The sequence below is a fragment of the Aptenodytes forsteri genome, unplaced genomic scaffold, assembly GCF_000699145.1.
Source record: "Aptenodytes forsteri isolate BGI_AS27 unplaced genomic scaffold, ASM69914v1 Scaffold185, whole genome shotgun sequence".
Taxonomy (NCBI): domain Eukaryota; kingdom Metazoa; phylum Chordata; class Aves; order Sphenisciformes; family Spheniscidae; genus Aptenodytes; species Aptenodytes forsteri.
This window is the reverse complement of record NW_008796214.1, coordinates 1,986,785-2,005,103: the sequence shown is the minus strand read 5'-3', so window position 1 is coordinate 2,005,103 and position 18,319 is coordinate 1,986,785. Positions and strand designations below refer to the sequence as shown.

The 18,319-nt window shown below is 42.5% G+C and overlaps 1 protein-coding gene across 8 annotated transcripts in view; it reads right to left on the bottom strand.

The window, feature by feature from the left end:
• Window positions 1–18,319, bottom strand: part of SPTBN1 (spectrin beta, non-erythrocytic 1) — a 141,712-nt gene that overhangs the window by 17,036 nt on the left and 106,357 nt on the right. For all 8 annotated transcript variants that reach the window (XM_009288447.2, XM_009288445.1, XM_019474432.1 and 5 more), the window contains 9 exons: window positions 13,128–13,218; window positions 8,609–8,755; window positions 6,729–6,992; window positions 5,795–6,019; window positions 5,492–5,581; window positions 4,933–5,211; window positions 3,585–3,715; window positions 2,029–2,233; window positions 1,502–1,876 (listed from right to left, as the gene is read on the bottom strand). In XM_009288447.2, the coding sequence (XP_009286722.1) occupies window positions 1,502–1,876; window positions 2,029–2,233; window positions 3,585–3,715; window positions 4,933–5,211; window positions 5,492–5,581; window positions 5,795–6,019; window positions 6,729–6,992; window positions 8,609–8,755; window positions 13,128–13,218 (1,807 nt within the window). The remainder of the gene's footprint in view (window positions 1–1,501; window positions 1,877–2,028; window positions 2,234–3,584; window positions 3,716–4,932; window positions 5,212–5,491; window positions 5,582–5,794; window positions 6,020–6,728; window positions 6,993–8,608; window positions 8,756–13,127; window positions 13,219–18,319) is intronic.

The following is an 18,319-nucleotide window of genomic DNA, read 5'->3' as shown; positions in this document are numbered from 1 at the left end:
TTTATTTTAGTGTAAACAACTATGTAAATTGCAACATAATCAAGAATTGGCAGGCAGCTTGGCCATAAAAGCTATCTTTTCTGACCTACTGGGATAAATGCAGTCAGTTGTAATTCCTCCATTCTTTAAGCAACTCGTTCTCTTCCGAAATTCTCATTTTGGCAGCTGAACATTGTTTTTTCGTTTAGAATCCCCTGTGTGCTGTATGAACGGCTGCTGCCTTCTATTTAACATACCTTGGCTTCAAAAGATTCGGAATTAGATCAAGTTTGGCTGCTTTTAAAAATCTTAGCCTGGACTATGTACTTTAAATCTCTTCAGACTGCTGTTAGGAAGCATCATAAAAAGCAGTAATTAAGGCAGAATGCCCAGATTCATAACCAAGTCAGAAAGCCTCTATGTAGGTCTACAGACCTCCTTTGCCTCTCAGAAAAGAAAAATTAAAAGTGCCTAGCAGAAGAGGGTTTGGCTGGGGCTTTTTGGCATTAAAAAAACAACAAAAAACTTCATAACCAAGTCAGAAAGCCTCTATGTAGGTCTACAGACCTCCTTTGCCTCTCAGAAAAGAAAAATTAAAAGTGCCTAGCAGAAGAGGGTTTGGCTGGGGCTTTTTGGCATTAAAAAAACAAAACAAAAAACAAAAAAAACCACCCAAAAAACAAAAAACAAAAACCCAAACCCCACCAAAAAACAACCAATCAGGCTTACACATGCCTTCATATTTGCCCCTGTCCTCCAAGTATCCTTTGGAATATCGATTCTTCCATGGGACAGGATAGTGGTGTCTTGCATTCACCAAGGTGAACATGGCATAAGGAGCAGGTAAATCTAAGGTGGCTTCCAGCACAATTAATATAACACCCAAGAACAATTTTAAGGACAGAAAAATCTGAAACCTGTATTTCAATTACCTCTGGTACATTAAAAATTCTTTACAGATTTAGTATCTGTTCAATGTCTTTCAGAAATTGACTGAAGAGACAATGAACCTTTTTTCCTTCAAAAGTAAGCTATTACCCAACCATATCAGCCACACAGGGTACTGCTGGTGCTGCTGCTTGAGGCAATCAGAGAAAGGTCCTCTGAGGAGCTAAAGTGTGCTACCCTCATGCCTGTCCATCCGCTCTCTATTCCTACGCACTGTCAGGAGACATCACAGCTTTCTGCTTTACTTTAAATCAATACAGAAGTTCTCTGCCTTTATGATTTCTTCTTCGACCAAGGACAGGAAATGGAATAATGTTCAACAATTACCTATGTATTCAGAAATCTGTGTACTTACGGATTTCTATTTTAGATAAACTAATTAACCTAATGCAATGACAGAGAAGCAGAAAGACAGATAAGAAAATGATGCAGGTGAAGTTATTCCCACAGAAATACACTTGGAAAGCAGCTGGCAGCACTCTGTCTCCCAGCCACGGAAGGGCCAAGAGCAGCAGCAGAACTCTGCAGCTCAGGTTCCTACACCCACAGACAGCACCGTTCGCCTGCTACACACCTGGGTGCCGAGTGCCTGGATATCATGCTCAAACGTTGTGTGCATTCTCTGTAGCGTTTCCACTGTGTTTTGGTCTCTACCAAGCTCTTCAGGCAGTTTCTTATGTTTGTCTTGAATACGTCCTAAGATCTCCTTGGCATCATGGTAAAATTTGTGCAGTTCATAAGAGGCTGCTAGAATTTGTGTTCTCGTGTCAATGAGCTCCAGGAGATCAGCCCAGGCCTCATTGAGTCCGTCCTTCCACTCTGCAATTGTCGCAGCATCTGAATGTCCAGAGTTGATGAGTTCGTCTGCCATGTGGTTAACAGTATCAACACGCTCCTGTCCAATGTTTCCAGTGTCTCGGGCAAATTCTCGGAATCGCTCCTGTAGCATCTGAAACGCAGAGAAACAGACTCATGCAGCGCTGTAATTACAAACCGATCTGAGCAAACCAAGCAAGCCAGCCACCCGTTTATATTAACCATCTACTGTGTGCAGCATCCAGAAAAGGAAGGTCAACCTGCAGCCACATCCAAAGAACTTACTGTTACATGTTCGTAATCCTGTCCCAGCTCGTGGGATCCTGCCACCACCTCCCTTTCAGCAATCCATTGCTCCAGGTCATCCACCTCACGGTTAAGCTGGAACAGCCTGTGTCTCTCATCCAGCTTGCCCCGTCTCTCTTCAGCTAGATCCTTCAGGCCTGCATACAGCTTATCCACTTTGGACTGGCGCATGCTGATACGCTCACTGAAAAAAACAGAGAGCATTGAGCCCTCATCGTCTCTCGCAAATAATAAAAGTAAATAGAAAAAAAAACTACAAGGAATAAAAATCACTCTTGGGCTATTTAATCCACAGAATGCATGTCTGCTGCACGCACAGATTTGACTCAGACACACTGGACCAATCCTCTGCTGGCACAGTTGACTGCACTAGCTGGAAAACTTCTCTGCCCTGTACATATAACCTCCCGGCTTTACAGAGTGAAGCTGGGAACCAAGCTCTCCATCTGTTTGACCACAGATCACACCAGAGTCTGCTCCCAAAATTACAGGCAGGATCTGAGCTGCTGAAGCAAGCAGCATTTCATTTTCATTTAAATTCTGTTTTGAAGTTCAGAAGTACTCATGGGTTTCTTACTCCCTAAAGCTCAGCATTTCCAAAAGTGATTAATATTTCTACTTGCCGTATCTTTTGCCTATATTTTGTCTGAGCCATACAGCCCTGTCAAATTGCCTTCCCTCTGCCTTGTAAAGTTGATTATGTTATTCCAGTACTTAGTCAGCTCAGCCAGGAAATCCACTCTCATCAGAAATTATCAGGACCACAAGAGAGTGCTTCTGAGTTAAAGTAACAATCTTCCACCAGAGGCAGAGAGTGTTTTTCCTAAGATAGTCCTATCTTCCTATCTGCTAAGGCAGAGCAGGTAAATACATCACCCTCATAGTCAAATCAGCCTTGCACTCAAAGCCAACGGAGAATTCTGTTTGCTTAGCTGCAGCTCTTACAGCAAAACAGTTCTTAAGCTTCCTGAATTCTCCCACAGGGAAAGCTATTTATGAAAGTTGAGATAAATTTACCAAAGCCAAGATGTTAATGTGCCCATGTTCAAAGCATCAGATTACAGTCTCTGATTCTACTGGAATCTCAAAGAGAGGAGGAAGATCTTGGGGAGCACTGCCCTAACAGACAGAAGGATAAATGACTGTGACCCTATGGGCTGGACATAAAAGTTGGTTGAAAGAGTGAATATGGACCCTTGTCTCTCAGGATAGCTATACCTCCGTAAGGTTCAGCAGTGCTGGCAGACCTGACACCGCTAGCCTGTATAAAGGATACAACAGACATTTATTGAAGGTGTCCAGTACTATCCAGAAATCGGCAGCTGTACATGCTGACCCTGTTCAGGATCCTGTTTCTGGCCAAATCAGGGTTGTCCAACATGCATCTTGAACTGAGTGAGGCCGAACTCCTCTTCCTCTGTACACTCTTCTGAGCTACTTACTCTTTACTGTAGTCTTTGTGTGTCAGAATGACCCAATGAAGTGACTGAACTACTAAAAGAACGCATAATCCAATTAAAAATGGCAGTTAATACCTTTCTGGGTGATTATCTGCCACCAAAGTTCTGCTGGTCTTTGAAAGCTGGTGCACAGTTTCAGCATAGTCTTCTACGGCTTGTTCCAAAATCTGGTGTTTCTTCAGCATGGACACCGCACTCTGTTCATCCTGTAACGGTGACAGAAAATGACAGTCAAGTCCCCCACTCCGGACAAAGACACCACGCAGCAAGTTCAACTTGGCGTGCGAGCAAAAAGCAGTAGCCAGAAAGATTTATAAAGAACTGCTCCTAAGTACAGCTTGAAGACAAGTTGTTCTGACAACAGTGTATTAATAGTTGAGTTCACAGCAAATGGTACCCAGAGAAAGCAAAACAACAAGTGAAAGAGTGAATGCAACAACCTCTCTGGGATGCAGAACAAAATTACATCAGCTGTGCACTAAGCATGTTGAATTTCCCCTTCTATGAAGCTCTTTGTGTGTTTGCACAACACTAGTGATTGTGCAGGGCTCAGAAAAATGAAACAGTTTTAGACATGTCACTTGTCAGGCTTTTCAACGACAGCCTGGGCCAAAGAAAAGAAATCCTACGGAGCCCATGCCAAAGGATTCTCCACACCAAGGTGCCTGAAGAAATTCTGATCAAAACTTTCTATGCATTGTTATGCTTAAGAAAAACAACCCCCAACTCTCAGTGTTAACTGGTATCGTCAATAAGCCTTTTCATTAGAATATTTTTCGTGATATACTATTCACATTAATATTCCTTTTTAATTGCATTGCTTAGATATAAAAAAGAAAACAAATCCTTTTTAACTGAAGACTGAACACCCATGCAATGTGTTATACTGATACAAAGCTGAGTTTCATTTTGTCAGGGCAACGAATGCAGTATATTAATGTAAATAACAAATAAGATACAGCACTTTAACACCTCCTTGAAAAATAGAAGTTCACCTACTCTTTGGTATGGTCTGATGCTATTGTGGTTTCACTTCACTGGGAGTAAAAGCTGATGACTAATGGTATCAATTGAGTGACCTTCAGGCCTGTTTCACAGACAGGTGCATCGTGCTGTTCCCTGTGATTCAAAACTACCAGAAAACTTGACCTAACTGGACTGTATTGGCAACTCCGACCTTACAGCAAAGGAAGGTACACAGTTGCCATCCACAGTCTGACGATGCTTCACTGACTCAGTACAGCAAGGCCTATCCTCCACACTATCAGAGATGTCAGACAGAAGAGATGATCACTTGAGGTTTCACAAGGGAATTAAATTTGTTTATGTTACCATTATATTAGCGACATATTCAATTATGTCACCTGCCCCCCTCTAGCTAAGCAATTAAAACCAAACTAGTGTTGCTGTGGAGCTGCTTCACCTTGGCTTTCTCTTCTGACATCATGTAGAGCTCCTGCTCACTCATCCAGGCCTCAGCCTCGGCAGCATCAAAATAATACTGCTGTGCTCTGTGAGACTCCTCTAGGCGCTTGTGGCGTTTCTCTGTCTCCTCGATGAGGAGGTTCCACAGCTGCTGCAAGTCTGCAAGTCTCTGCTGAATTGCTTCAGCATTAGGGCTACTCTCCGTGATAATGTTTTGACTCCTCTCAAAAATGTCATCGATACGAGGCTGATGTCCCTGGATTTCTTTCTGAAGGGTCTACATGGGAGAAAAGCAGACTGATGAGACACTGCACCAAACAAAAAAGAAATGCCAGTCAGGGGTCTTAACTCTAGAGGGGCAGTAAAACACATGCCATCAGCTCGTGGACAAACCGGGGCTGTGCCCTCCCTGAACATGCCACCACCCGGTGGTCACACCACCCCCCATAGCACATCACCACTGAAGCACCCATCATTTCACCGCAAGCCTTTCCTTCCTGAATTAGTCAGCACTATGGAGAAATAACAGGTATGGAGCTCTAACAGCACCTACTTACCTGATTTTTCTTTATTAGTAGCTGCACAGTCTGGAGGTTGTGTCCATGATCAGTAGATGTAGCTATAGGCATCCTCTCTCCGACCCACAACTGAAAGTAAGAGAAGAAAAGCACACATGATTTCAAGCAATCCCAGATACAGTTAGGGCAGCAGAGAGAGGCTGGTGCACACAAGATGCAAAAAGCAGTGTTACTCAAACATGCTATTGAGAGACATGATCGAAAGGTTTCTTCCTGTGATAGCTCTGCAATAGGTGTGACATTTTCCTATTGTCTGGGGAATAGGATTTCTGTTATACTCACAATTTCATCTTCCACATCCCGGTTGAACTGGTGGATCTCTTTGGAGGCCAGCAGGTTTGCCTTTCTTTCATTCAAAGGTTCCAACAACTCCAAAAATTTCTTTTCTACAGTAAGGCGTTTGCCATCTACTTCATCTGTACTCTTCCCTTCTTGACTTAAAGCCCTTGCCTGGCTTTGCAGCTCCTCTATCTCCTTCTTACGAACATCCATTTGATTCTCTAGCATCTAAACAGAAACATGGCAAAAAGGTCCTGAAAACCAGGGTAAAAGCAGTTGATACTAGTATTGACTAGGGTACGTCAATAGCTTCATAAGAAGGAAGAACAGATGCTGGTCAGTAAGGATTTACCACATTAATAATTATTGTAGCATTCATATTGCAAAGAACAAGGCTTAAATACATTTTCACAACTGTGGCCACCTGCTGATATCCCTCAGTTATGCCTGCTTGAGCAAACGGTGAATTTGGCCAATGACACAGCTGAATCTCTTCTGTCAGTCGTTCACAAGTTACCCTGAACAACTTCGGAGCACAGCTAATTGCACACAAGAGCATCATTGCTCCCTGCTGTCCTTGCTACTCCTTGCTGCCTTTACAGCAGGGAATCAGGGACCGACCAGCTTCAGACAAGTTTGAATGACAGGCAGGCAGCCATGTACAGAGAAGGAACGACCGATGACTGGAGGACTACAGCGGGAGACAGGATAGAGATATTAATGTGGGGAAGGAAGGCAGTATAAGGTAGAGATTGTATCAAGAAATTTATGGCTGATTTGTTTCTGGGTGCATTTCTGGTTCTTCTTAAAGATACATGAAACAACAGGGAGAAAGAAAAGCAAATAAATTCTTTTCTAAACTGAAAGGATCCCCCGTCTGTTCCTTTGAGTGCAGATATCTGCTGTCTGCCCACTCTGCAACCTGCGCTCCGTTTACCTGCTGCTTCTTCAACAGGATGTTGACACTGGTGAGATCTTTTCCGTAGTCGTCCGACTGAATTTGACTCTCCAAACCATTCAGCCACTTATCCAAATCAGCACAGCTCTGGGTAAAAAGCTCCGCCTTGTTTGCATCAAAGAGACGCTGAGCCTTGGTCTGGGTAGTGGATTCAAGCTCTTCCCACATTTGATGGAGACCTGTCAGCTTTTCTTTCACTACAGCTTCAGTCTCCGGTTTCTCTGCAATGAGCTGCATTCCCTCCTGCAAAGCAAAGAGCAACAAAATGGTACCTCCTCAGGAGCACTCACAGACCCTTAGTTAAATTATTCTGATTAGTAAGCACTCAGGATTCCTCATCTGCTGGCAGCATCAACCACTCATTTTCTATCTCCAATTATCCAGTGACTTCTTCCAGAACATCAGCTCCCAGGTCCGTCTGTTGCCAGGAAGAGGGTTTCTTGGCAATGGGAAGGTCAAGCAATGCCTCCTTTCTCTTCCCCACTACACACGTTCCTTTGTGAGAGCTCCTGGGGACACTGCTCAGACGGGAGTGGAGCAGGCTGCCCCACGCTGCCTGTGTGACAGCGGAGGAGGGAGCTGCAGCTGAACAAGCTGTGTGTCCAGCTTCTGTGGACCATTTCACTGGGAGAGCGATGAAGACCCAGCGTAATGTGGGGCGAGGGAGCTTATGGCACCAAAACGGAGCTGTGCAACTGAAGAGGGTTATGTCGATGGGCTACTGCAATTACCATGGGTCTAAGCAAATATCAGAGAGGAACAATCTTCCTTGCGAAGCAGGAACCCTGTACCTAGCACCAGCAGAGCACTTGGACTTAAGAGATCTTTTTGCCTTTACAAAGATTGTATTAGTTTTGGAAATATTTTCTTTACTTCTAATTACACTTCTACCTCTGTACCTGGGTGGTGCTGACAAGGGACAAAACCTTTTCAGATGTGAACACTACTCACTACCCAGCACATTTAATAGCTGTGACCACTGGTAACATTAATACAGTGATTGTCAACTGTGGCTTTGCCGCAATCTGATTTTTCAGAGGCAAAGGGTGAGGATGTATTAGCATCACTAAAAAAGTACTTCCAGTACTAAGAGAAGCCTTCTAATTACACCAGTAAAGGATGTTGCTATTTGCAGATCACAGAAAAGCCTCTAATGGGATACAGAGTGCCAAAGTGGGAGAGGAAACGAGCAATTAAGCTAACTTACACTGAACAGAAAACCACTGTCAGAGCTAAAGACGAGACTTCCTTAGTGCTCCAGAGCTGCACATGAGAAATGGGGGGGAAAAAAGTACAGCTCATCACAGCACATTAAAGCCTTCAAAGTAACGATACAGAGCTGTAAATCTTAATTAATCACAAAACTGGCTGTACTTTACCTCATACACTAATTTTGCATGGGAAAAGGCAGCCTGATTATAGTCCTGAGTGAATGAAAACCAGCATGGCAGCATGGGAGGCTAAATTCAGTTCGTCGCCTACATTCAGTTATTTCCCAGGAAGTACTTCCACTTTATTAGCTCAAATCACAACATTTGCCCCTTTTACCCTTTGGATATGAGAACCAGGTTATGCCTTCCTCTTAACAGATAAGAAAGACTAGACAAAATTAAATTGGCAACTTAGCCAATGACCATTCTTTGAGAATGTCTTGGATAAAAACCACAACATCAATGAGGAGTAAAATGGGTTAGATGGTGATAAAATGCGATAGATACTTATTCTACACGAATGAAATCTCCTTTTGCCTTAGCTGGTGAGATGATTCAAGAATGAATTCTGCAGAGGAACAGATCCCATCTCTGTGCATAACCATCTTTGACAAAGATGAGGGCATTTTTCAGATGTTCTTTAGTTACCTTTTCAATCTTCTCCAGCCATTCTTTGTTGGATGCAAGTTCTGCCATAAATGCCTGATGCTTCAGCCATTTGCTATGCAGGTTCCTTGCCTCGTCATAGGACATATCCTGGGCTGTAAGCATCTTTTCATTGATCCAGAGTGAGAGCTGAAAAGGAAAATACACGTGTTTGTGAAAACATCTGTAGCGTGAAATAATGCCAAGTATCAAAATGCCGCCAGATCGAGGATAAAGAGATGCCTCTACAGAAGAGTTGCATGAGATTCAGAGACTGCTTTTACTTAGGGTTCAGTCAACGATCCACCTCTTTAACAGTTAAATTTAAACATCCATCTCCAAGATATATATAAACCATGACTCAAGCAGAAAGGAATCAACTCCATGATGAGCAAAATCAAGCACACAGGTCTCACCCAGTTCAACAGCAAGAGAAACAGGGACATGTGTCCTACTTATTGGCCGCAGTGTATTTTCGTACTGCTTTTCCCTTGCAACATTACTCAAGGTGCTACTCAGGACCGGGACTTGAATGTCACCACCACACCCCTGGGGAGCCTTACTGACTTCCTGAGGACACTGCAGAAATATACGCTAATGAAGAGGCATGCAAAAGGCAGTCTCCAGGATTAAAGAGAGCCCCAAGATAAATTTTTCAGGGAAACACTGAAAATGAGAACTTCTGTATTTCTACTTGTATCTAAAGTCTTCAGAGATGGTTTTGTACCATTAATTCACACCACATTTGTACCTTTTCCCCATAGTCTTTTCTCTATATAGGTTTACATAAATAAATTTGTTTATTTGTCCAATCTCCAGTAGGGTTTTGGTACTCGAGACTTTCCTTTTTCCATAACATAAAATCCAAGACTGATCTCATTCCGGTTTTCTGCAAATACAAAGGCACTGAGAACAATTTCCAGATCAACACTGGAGAAAATCCAGTACTTTAAAAGATAAGCTTATTTGTCAAGGGCACATAGAATGTGAAAATGATCATAGCAGCCAACACCAAATTTCCTCCTAGGGTGAGTCTGACTGCTTTATCTATCCCTTAGGTGTGGATAAAAACAGATTCACAGAAATTTTTATAGAATTTGAAGAAGATTCATTTTCTGCATATTTAGAGTCGCCTACCCAAGCAGAAAATGTCAAAACAAATCTAAGCTTTGTTTCTAGAATGCCACTTCAGCAATGCACGCTGTCCTGCCGAGGAAGCACCCTGACAAGAAGAGTAACAGAGCACAGGCGAGACTCGCCAATTCTCCGCTATGTACTCAGGATACAGGGCAACAAATTCATTTAGCATTCACAAGCCTTTTTTAAATTGTCCCTTAAAGGCACTGTTAAGCTCCACAAAAAGGGAAAACTTATCAAAGCAATCAAAGAAACTCCTCATCTGATCTTGCTATCAAGTCTAAAGAGAAAAATGCTCATGTTAACGAAGACCTCTTTAGGCAGTGAAGTTTACAGTTATAACAGGCTACTGTGCTACTCTAACAATCAAAGGCTACATTAAGGATTACTATATAACCCAAAATTAGTGGTTTTACTACTGTCTTTCTGGGTAGGAGACAGCTGCTATACTCGGCAAATCGCACTGCTTGTCTTTCATTGTTTGCTTTTACTCAGCCACAGCATTAAGTCCTCTGAGGATTTAAAAGTGCTTCCCAAGGAAAGGTAGTATCGTTCATATCAACAGATGGGGTGACCCAAGACACAGACAACACGTGGTACACAGCCAGTGGCTGTGAGGATAAAACCCTCATTTCTGACTCTCACAATGTTGTTATGTTCCTTCTGATAACACAGAAGTGCAAATAAAGCATTTAAGGGGTGACTATTAAAATCTGGTTTTTGCAACTGCTATAGTCACTGGAAGCCAGTATCTTCAGTGCAAAAGCAGATTTAAAAAATAATACAACAATTCCCTAAAACAGTGCCTCAGGTTGACGCTTGGAGTATTTATTTCTCCAGAAAACCGTAAGTCAGTTGTTAACGCCAGCAGAGCTAGCTATTAGGCTGCCTCCCATCCTTTGCACCTATATCACAAAATTTTGTTTCTGCTCTCAGCTCCCAGAAGACTGTAACACTCCACAATGAAAACCAGGCATGAACTGAGAGAAATGCAGAGACAAAACCCTTGTAAATCTGGCAGAGCAACAAGGGAAGGTGAAAGAGCACCGACTGCTGCTACACTTCCCACACATTGCAAATACCCAAGTTGACACAGCCTATCTTACGGCGCAAGGCTCACAGACATCTGCGCTGCATGACAAAACCTGCCGGCACACTCTGTGAACAGGCAGAAAACTTCTGACGTGCGGAGTCTCGCCAAACGCTTTTACTCTGGCGTCCCTAGAGAAATTAGCCCAGACAGTGCTGGGACTTCTAAGCTCTTACAGGGAAGATCAGCTTTAATCTCTTCGAAGGTGAGCTGTGAAAGAGCAGCAAGTCAAAGAAAACTAAATGGCAAAACTTATCACATCTCCTCTTCTCAGGATTTTCTGCTGTCACTTTTTACTTCATTCACTCAGCAAATTTATCTAACACATTCATATTTATGAATGTGAGAAACAGACAAAAAAAGCAACACCCCAGGATTAATCTGTGACAGTGTATCTGACTACTAAAAACAAGAAAATCTGCTGCGTTTTCCCTCATCTGTGACCCGGAGGAAGGGTTTATCATCGGTGAGCTGTTGTTACAAGCATTATCCTGCCACCTCCTTGAGCGCCACTGACCCTGCTCACTGCCTCGCCTGCGAGTCAGAGGCAGGAAGGAGCGAGGGGCAGGAGGCCACATTTACAACAATGCTTCAGAACGGAGTGACCGATGAGGAAAGTGGCTGCCCCGGGAACGGAGCACACTGCAGAAAACACTCTTCCTTTCCTCAAGTTACAGACGGATGGGAAACCGTCCCTAAGGCGGTGGGCAGGAAGGCCAAAGGATCATTGCCAGGTGAAACGGAGACTGGTTCAATCTGTTTTCTAACAATTCTCAGCTTCACGGTCAGCGCTAACGAAAAAGCAAAGGGCGAGGTATTCCCTTGGCTCCCTTCCACCCCTCAGGACAGTGGTGCTCCATCACACAATCCCTCCAGCCCAACGTAGGTATCAGTACGCACTTTGTAATCATGCTAATGCAAATTCTAAATCTCATTATGGCTGTCTTCTCAGAAAACAACCATTCAATTATTGTCAAGGCTAATGTCCTCTCAAAAAGGATTGCAGAAATTTGTAACATTTGGGTATTGTAAGTTCTGTCTTCGAACCGTACAGTCAAGACATCCATGCTTTAGCGGCTGGAGAGAAACAATCGAGAGGAAAGGCATTCAGGCGGCCAGACGCTAGAGCTTTTGTTCTCCTTTTTCTTTCAGTGATACAGGGGAAAAAACAGATCCTAGGGAACACAACCACATTGACACAGAGGCTAGAAGAGCTCCAAGAGCCAGGGGGATTTTTGTACCAGAGATTTACAGAGGAAGGAAGAAGCTGCTGCTAATAACAGCAGAATTTTTGCTAGCCTGTCATGTTTTTACTACCAAGGAAGGAGCAATTTAAGCCAAGTTCATGGTTAGCTTACGCAATGCAGGAAAATAGACTGCATCTAGGCAACCAAGCAGTAAACATCATTTGCCCAGATTATGATCATCATTTTGTTTGTTTCTTGTACGAAATCTCAGCTGTGGGCAATTCCATTCAGACACACTGCAGTGACTTCCAGTCTCTTGTAGCTGGATAAGATGTGCAGCTAATATACTGACTCTTGAATTTAAAAGCACAGCTTTGTCATAGTCAGCTCTCTTTGCAGGCTTCAGATAAGGATAGTTAGTTTTTAATGCACATCACAGGCAAGGCGCTTAGTATCTGTCAGCGCTGCACGAAATAACCTGAAAATTACTCGATTAATTCCTCATGCTAGGAACAAGATTCTTCCTAACTTTAAAATGTTGCCTTCAATGTAAACAATGCATGTAAGTCACTAGAAAATCTGGAAAGGATTTCTTTTTTTAAATGTTATAGTACTTAACAGTTTTAAACACATGCAAAGTATCTGATAAATAACACATTAAAAATGATCCAGTTTAATCCTGCTCCCCTCTTATTCCTAACCTCCTGTTCTTCTAATATTTTGTAGAAATCACTTGAAATCTCCTGCACCAGGCCACATACACATATAGAGCTATAGACAAAATTCTTAATGAGTTCAGTGCTAATCCCACCAGATTCCACATGATTAATTCACACCACAGCAGAAAATCTTCACTGCTTTTGGCAATTTTCCCTGTCTTTAGCTTAGATGACAAAAGGAAATTCAGTTAATGAGAAAAAAAAACAAACAGATGAATTTTTGCAGGGTTTTGGGCAGGGGGTTTTTTGAATTGTTTACTCCACACTAAATACTACTGGATGACTTGACTGCAAAATGCTGAGTATTCCAGTCCTCATAAAATATGGGGTAAGAATGCTCTTCTGCAGGATGCATCTTTTAGCGATAGAAGTGAAAGGACGTAATTTACCTCTTGACAATCTTGAAGAAACTTCTGAAGATCCCTGTTATCTTTCAGTCTCATCAGAAGTTCACTGGCTGCTTCACGGTTCTTCCTATGTCTAGTCAAAAAAATAAGAGCAGAGAAAAAAATCCTTGAAATAGGCATTTCATGCAAAACTGCCATTTGTTCGTTTCTGTAGACCCTCTGGGATACACATATTCAATAAGTATGTGGTGTGTGTCTTTCGCTGCCTTTCAAACGAGGGACATTTTTGAAGTTCAGATATGCATGTGTTATTCATGCTTACTTAAGTTCAGCATCTACATGTTTTTGTGACCAGTTAAATACACAGGGAAAATTTTGAAGTCAGCAGGGTTTCACAAGTGTTACGTACAGAATTTGTCCCACTAATTCGAAGACCACAGGAAAGTTCAGACTGTTTGCAAAAACCATAAGAAAACTATCTGCAAAATTGCAGCAAGAAGATTGCATGTTATATGGCTCTTGCAAAGTGCGTACTTGCTGTAATGCTCTTTATAATATACCTTCGCTATAGCTCAGCATCTCCTTCTCCTGAGCAAAGCTGTGGTTTATATAACCTTCCAAATGCTGTATTTAACAAACAATGCATGCAACACACCTGTGTGTTTCTGCAAACAGAAGCTTTATGCACATTGGAACATATTTTTCAGAGCCTTTAAGAGTAGACAGAAGAAAAGAAAAGGTTAGTCTAGAAGCCCTATTTTTAATTCATAGCTGTTTGCCCCTTGAAGGATGAATCATGCTGGCAGTCCCAAAGGTCTTGGTGGGTTCTCTGAATAGACATGGTGCCTGCAGAGCTGATACCCAAGGTATCTCTGAACATGTCTTTAACTAATGCTTACTTTGGAGTAGTTATCCCTGTCCTTCAGTACCTTCATTATTTATGAGTCGATTCAGATGGAGGAGGCAGAGTAAAGAAGATAATTTTTATTTACTGCTCATTGTGTTAGATTTGTTCGTATTTCACTGTACAGGGTCTTAAAGTGAAATATTGCTGCCCTTTGTAATAACCTAAGATAAATAGGGATAGAGAGTTGGAAATTATTTTAAAGGGTGGCAGTTTATAAGATTATCTCAGCACATACTGGCAAGAGCTAAATAAATCCATGTTAGTGGAAATCTCCAGAGACTCATGATATTCCAGAAGACTATAAATTACATGTTGATGACAACAACTGGATTAAGATACCACTTTCCCTGATCTACAATAAGTTACCAGAGCAAGCTCTCTGGCATGGATTTAGTGACTTCAGAAACACAAAGAATACGTTTTACATAGAAGCGAAAGGTCTGTAGGCAGAGGAATAGGAGAAAACCCTTTACAAGACTACAAATTGCTTCTCTTTTGTCTCAACAGCTTCCTCTGAATAACCAGGCAAGCAGCATCTATATAACTGTAGGTCAAGAAAATTGATTTACAGATCAGATGGCAAGGAAGACATATGTAACCATCAAAGCAAGAGGCTGGAGTCCAAGTCCAGGAAATCTTGAAGTTTTGACAGGTGTTATCTGAGAGAGCACAAAGGAGAGGACACATAAATTGTGCTTAGGAAAAATCCCTGTAACATAGCTAACATCATTGGGTTCAATTCCACTCTTTGACTGGTTTTTATATGCCTGGGCAAATACAGTGCATTACTCAGGTTGCTAAAATGAAGCAAGGAATTGCTTGGGTGATTTTATCATGATGATTTCATAGCTTTAAGGCTAGATTACATTATAGATTTATGTATTCTGGAGAGGACGCTGAAAGTTGTGAAATTAAAAGGAGAATTTTCATGACGCTTATTTGAATAGAGTTAAGAGTAAGTAGAGAAGTTCTTATGTTGAGAAAACTTGAGTTTAAAAAACTAACAAAAATATCTGCCAGAGTGTGTTGGAAATACTAACTTAAAGAACTTTGAAGGGCAACCATGCAGGGACATCAAACAGATGATAACATAGCTTTTTTTTTTTTGTCCTCAGCATAACAAATATGATCTTTGGTGCTTAGAGCTATTTAACTGTAAAAAGTTGTTTGGTTCTCCAAGATGACCTGGAGTGAGACTGAAAGATGAGTATTCTCTGAAGAAGAACAGGGCTGAACTGTAACAAGGTTTAAACTGGATACTTGAAGATGTGGTAATTGTATTTTGAGGACAGACACTGCTGCAACAGGCAGGAATTCCTGTATTTTCATCACAGAATTGACATTATTTTTTATGGGAATAAAGGGCCTTAAGAAGTCATTTAGTCTGTTCTCCTGCCCCAGACTGGCTATATCTAAACATTATTAATTCCTTGTTCATGTTTCCCTAAATTCTTTAAAAGCTCCAATGACAGAGATTTTAGAATTTTTCTACTAGAAAGCTTCTCCTACCCTCTACTACCAGTACGTCAGAAGGGCTTTAGGTAGAATAAACAGGCAGACAGACTGGAGAACAGAACCCTTCGTAATACAAATTTTTATCCAGATACTAGAAGAGTGTGGTGTTAAGGAGGCTGCGTGGTCACCCTGCTTCCCTGGTCATGCACGCAGAGGACCCAGCTGAGCCAGCCAGGCATGTCAGGGTGGTGGACAGGCTGGACTGCAGCGCTGCTGAAGGCTACAAGCACTCGGCCATCACTGGAGGGTGGAGAAAAGCGCAAAGCTTACTGTTCAACTGTTGATTGCAGTCATAACTATTAAAATCCTGCTCTTCTGAGACGCGCACAGCAGAGAAGGGACAGAAACTCAGACCCTGTCACACTTCAGGTTGCCAATGACTGCTTCTCACTAATTTGCTAAAATAGTTTGTCGAAGAAGATCCCACACTTGCACAAAAGAGTTTGCTCTGCAGACTCTTATGATTTAGAATGACTTTGAATTCATCTGCCTGTTCACATATATATGATATGATAAATATGATAAATAATCACATATATGACTTACACCATAGCTGTGTCTAGGGCTGCATTAAAAGGGGGCTTCCCTATGCATACAACTGAAGAGGCAACCTCAGATTCAAGTGTCCAAGCTAAGCCAGACCTACACGGTAACTGAGGAGAGATAGGGAATGTACCATAGTCAGTTAAAACACGGGGGCATCTTCCTTCTGTGGCAACATTATGAAGAATCTAAAACAGGAAAATGAGATCTGTTCAGCACAAGGAGGTGTCTGACTCAAATTAATCCAAGAGCAGACCACCTAAATTTGCCACAATGTTCCCATGCTGTCTCCCCAGAGGCCCCTGAGAATGCTAACAATGCTGAAAACTGACAAAATCACTTGTGGTTTAACTGTAAGCCTGTGGGTTTCAAAGCCTGTGCAGGAATAATAAATCTTACACGTAGCGTGAATGCAACTGCCTGCTAAGAATACTGAGATATATGCAAGGCAGTTTTAGCTTCTTTAGTTGTTCCAGCAAACAAGAGGCACTCTCCTTTCTGAATGGGCAAGAACAAAAATTACTTCTGTTCTCTGTTGAGCAGAAAGTTGCACAAATACAAAAGTTGATGAAAAACAGACCCATATCACAATCTGAGTCAGATCTGCCACTGTCTTTAAACTAAATCTCATTTGCAGTATCAGAGAGGCCATGTGTAGGCACACAGACTAGGGCAGTCCCCTTACACTCTTCCAAGAGAAAATGGAGGAGAAAACGCTTCCCCTCTGGCTGGCAGCAACAGCAGCAGAAGTCACCAAAGCAGGGACAGCTGCACTGGGGAGACCAGCTTCTTTCCTAGCTGGAAAAGCTAGCTAGTGATAGCTTTATTCAAACCCATCTTCTCCTTCCCTCACCCTTTCTCCATGTCCTTATTCCCATTTATTCTTCCCCATGAACTGCACTGAAAGATTGTGCTGAACTGTTTATCTCCTATTGCACAGCTCCACTCTGCTTCTGCACTCTCCTCTCCTTCCTTAACCTAATGTCTATCATGTCTATTTAGATGGTAACCATTTTAGGGCAGGGTCTGTCTGCTGTACCAATAGACAGTGGGATCTCCTCTGGAATAGCTTGAAAGCATGACTGTAAAAAACACTATTAACAATACTAAAAACTACAAAGAGCTCCATATGGGAAGTGTGGAGCCACTGCATTATTTGTACTTGTTTGTTTTGGTCCTTTGTTATACATCCAGGTGGAGCTTGGTTGGGAGAGCAATTTTTTGTAAAACCAAAGAGGCTTCCTTTGCTACCACTCCCACTACACCCAGCCCTAAGGCTTTGTTCTTGAGGCTTATCAGCCTTACAGACTCAGAGAGCAATCACACGGATTTCCTGAATAGCAGTGCACCGGATGGTTTTTGCAGTGCTCTGCATAAATAGCTTTGGAATTGAGGAAACGCATTAGAAAAAAGTGGGCTTAAAAAAAATAGTCTCTAGGACTTGCCTGCCATTCAGAGTAGGAACTCCAGCACATGTCCCACAGCCAGGACAGCCCAGGTGGGGTGTCACGGGACAATGGGGGCACAGAGGAGTAGCTGCACTGGGGGGAACAGTCACCAGAGCACCACAGCTGGGACAGCAAGAACCTCTCTGCAGAGCACACAGGACAGAGGCTGAAGCCATCTCCCACTCCAGCCACCTCAGAAAGGGCTGCAAGAAGCAGCTGACCATTTCCTACTATACCCTTGGATGCTATCTTTTAATATTCCAAAAGTTACAGAAAGAAGACACCTGACCAGAAGGCCAGGATTAAGTCCTCCTGCTTTCATAAGTGGATGGAAAAACTTACAGCAGAGGACATAGAAAGTCAGAGAGGGTGAATAAGGAAAATTAATTTCCTAGCTTTCACCTTGATTGCTTTCATATAATCCCCTCTTCCTGGCCTTTGCAGATTCTCTTTGGGATCTAAAGAGTCAAGCTGGTTAGAGAGAGAATGAAAACGTGAGGTATCCTTGGGGTTAGGTTGCCAGAGGGCTCAGAGGCCCTCAGCAAGCTCTAGGAACAGGAATATCCGCCTTTCTTGAAGCCATGAGCCACAGCTAAAGTGGGTGCATACACAGTGGGACACGTTTGCCAAAACAGGAAAGGCACAGCATTTTCTGAACTACTTCAGTTCAGTTTCTCCGTGGAGATAAAGGCACCTGGATAACCGAGCTTACCGGCTGTGGGAGGATGCAAGTCTGACAGAAGGGTCGTCAGTAACATTTGATGTAAAAGTTCTGTATGAGCTTACTGCTGTGTTCTGATACTCATGATTGAAAAGCGCCT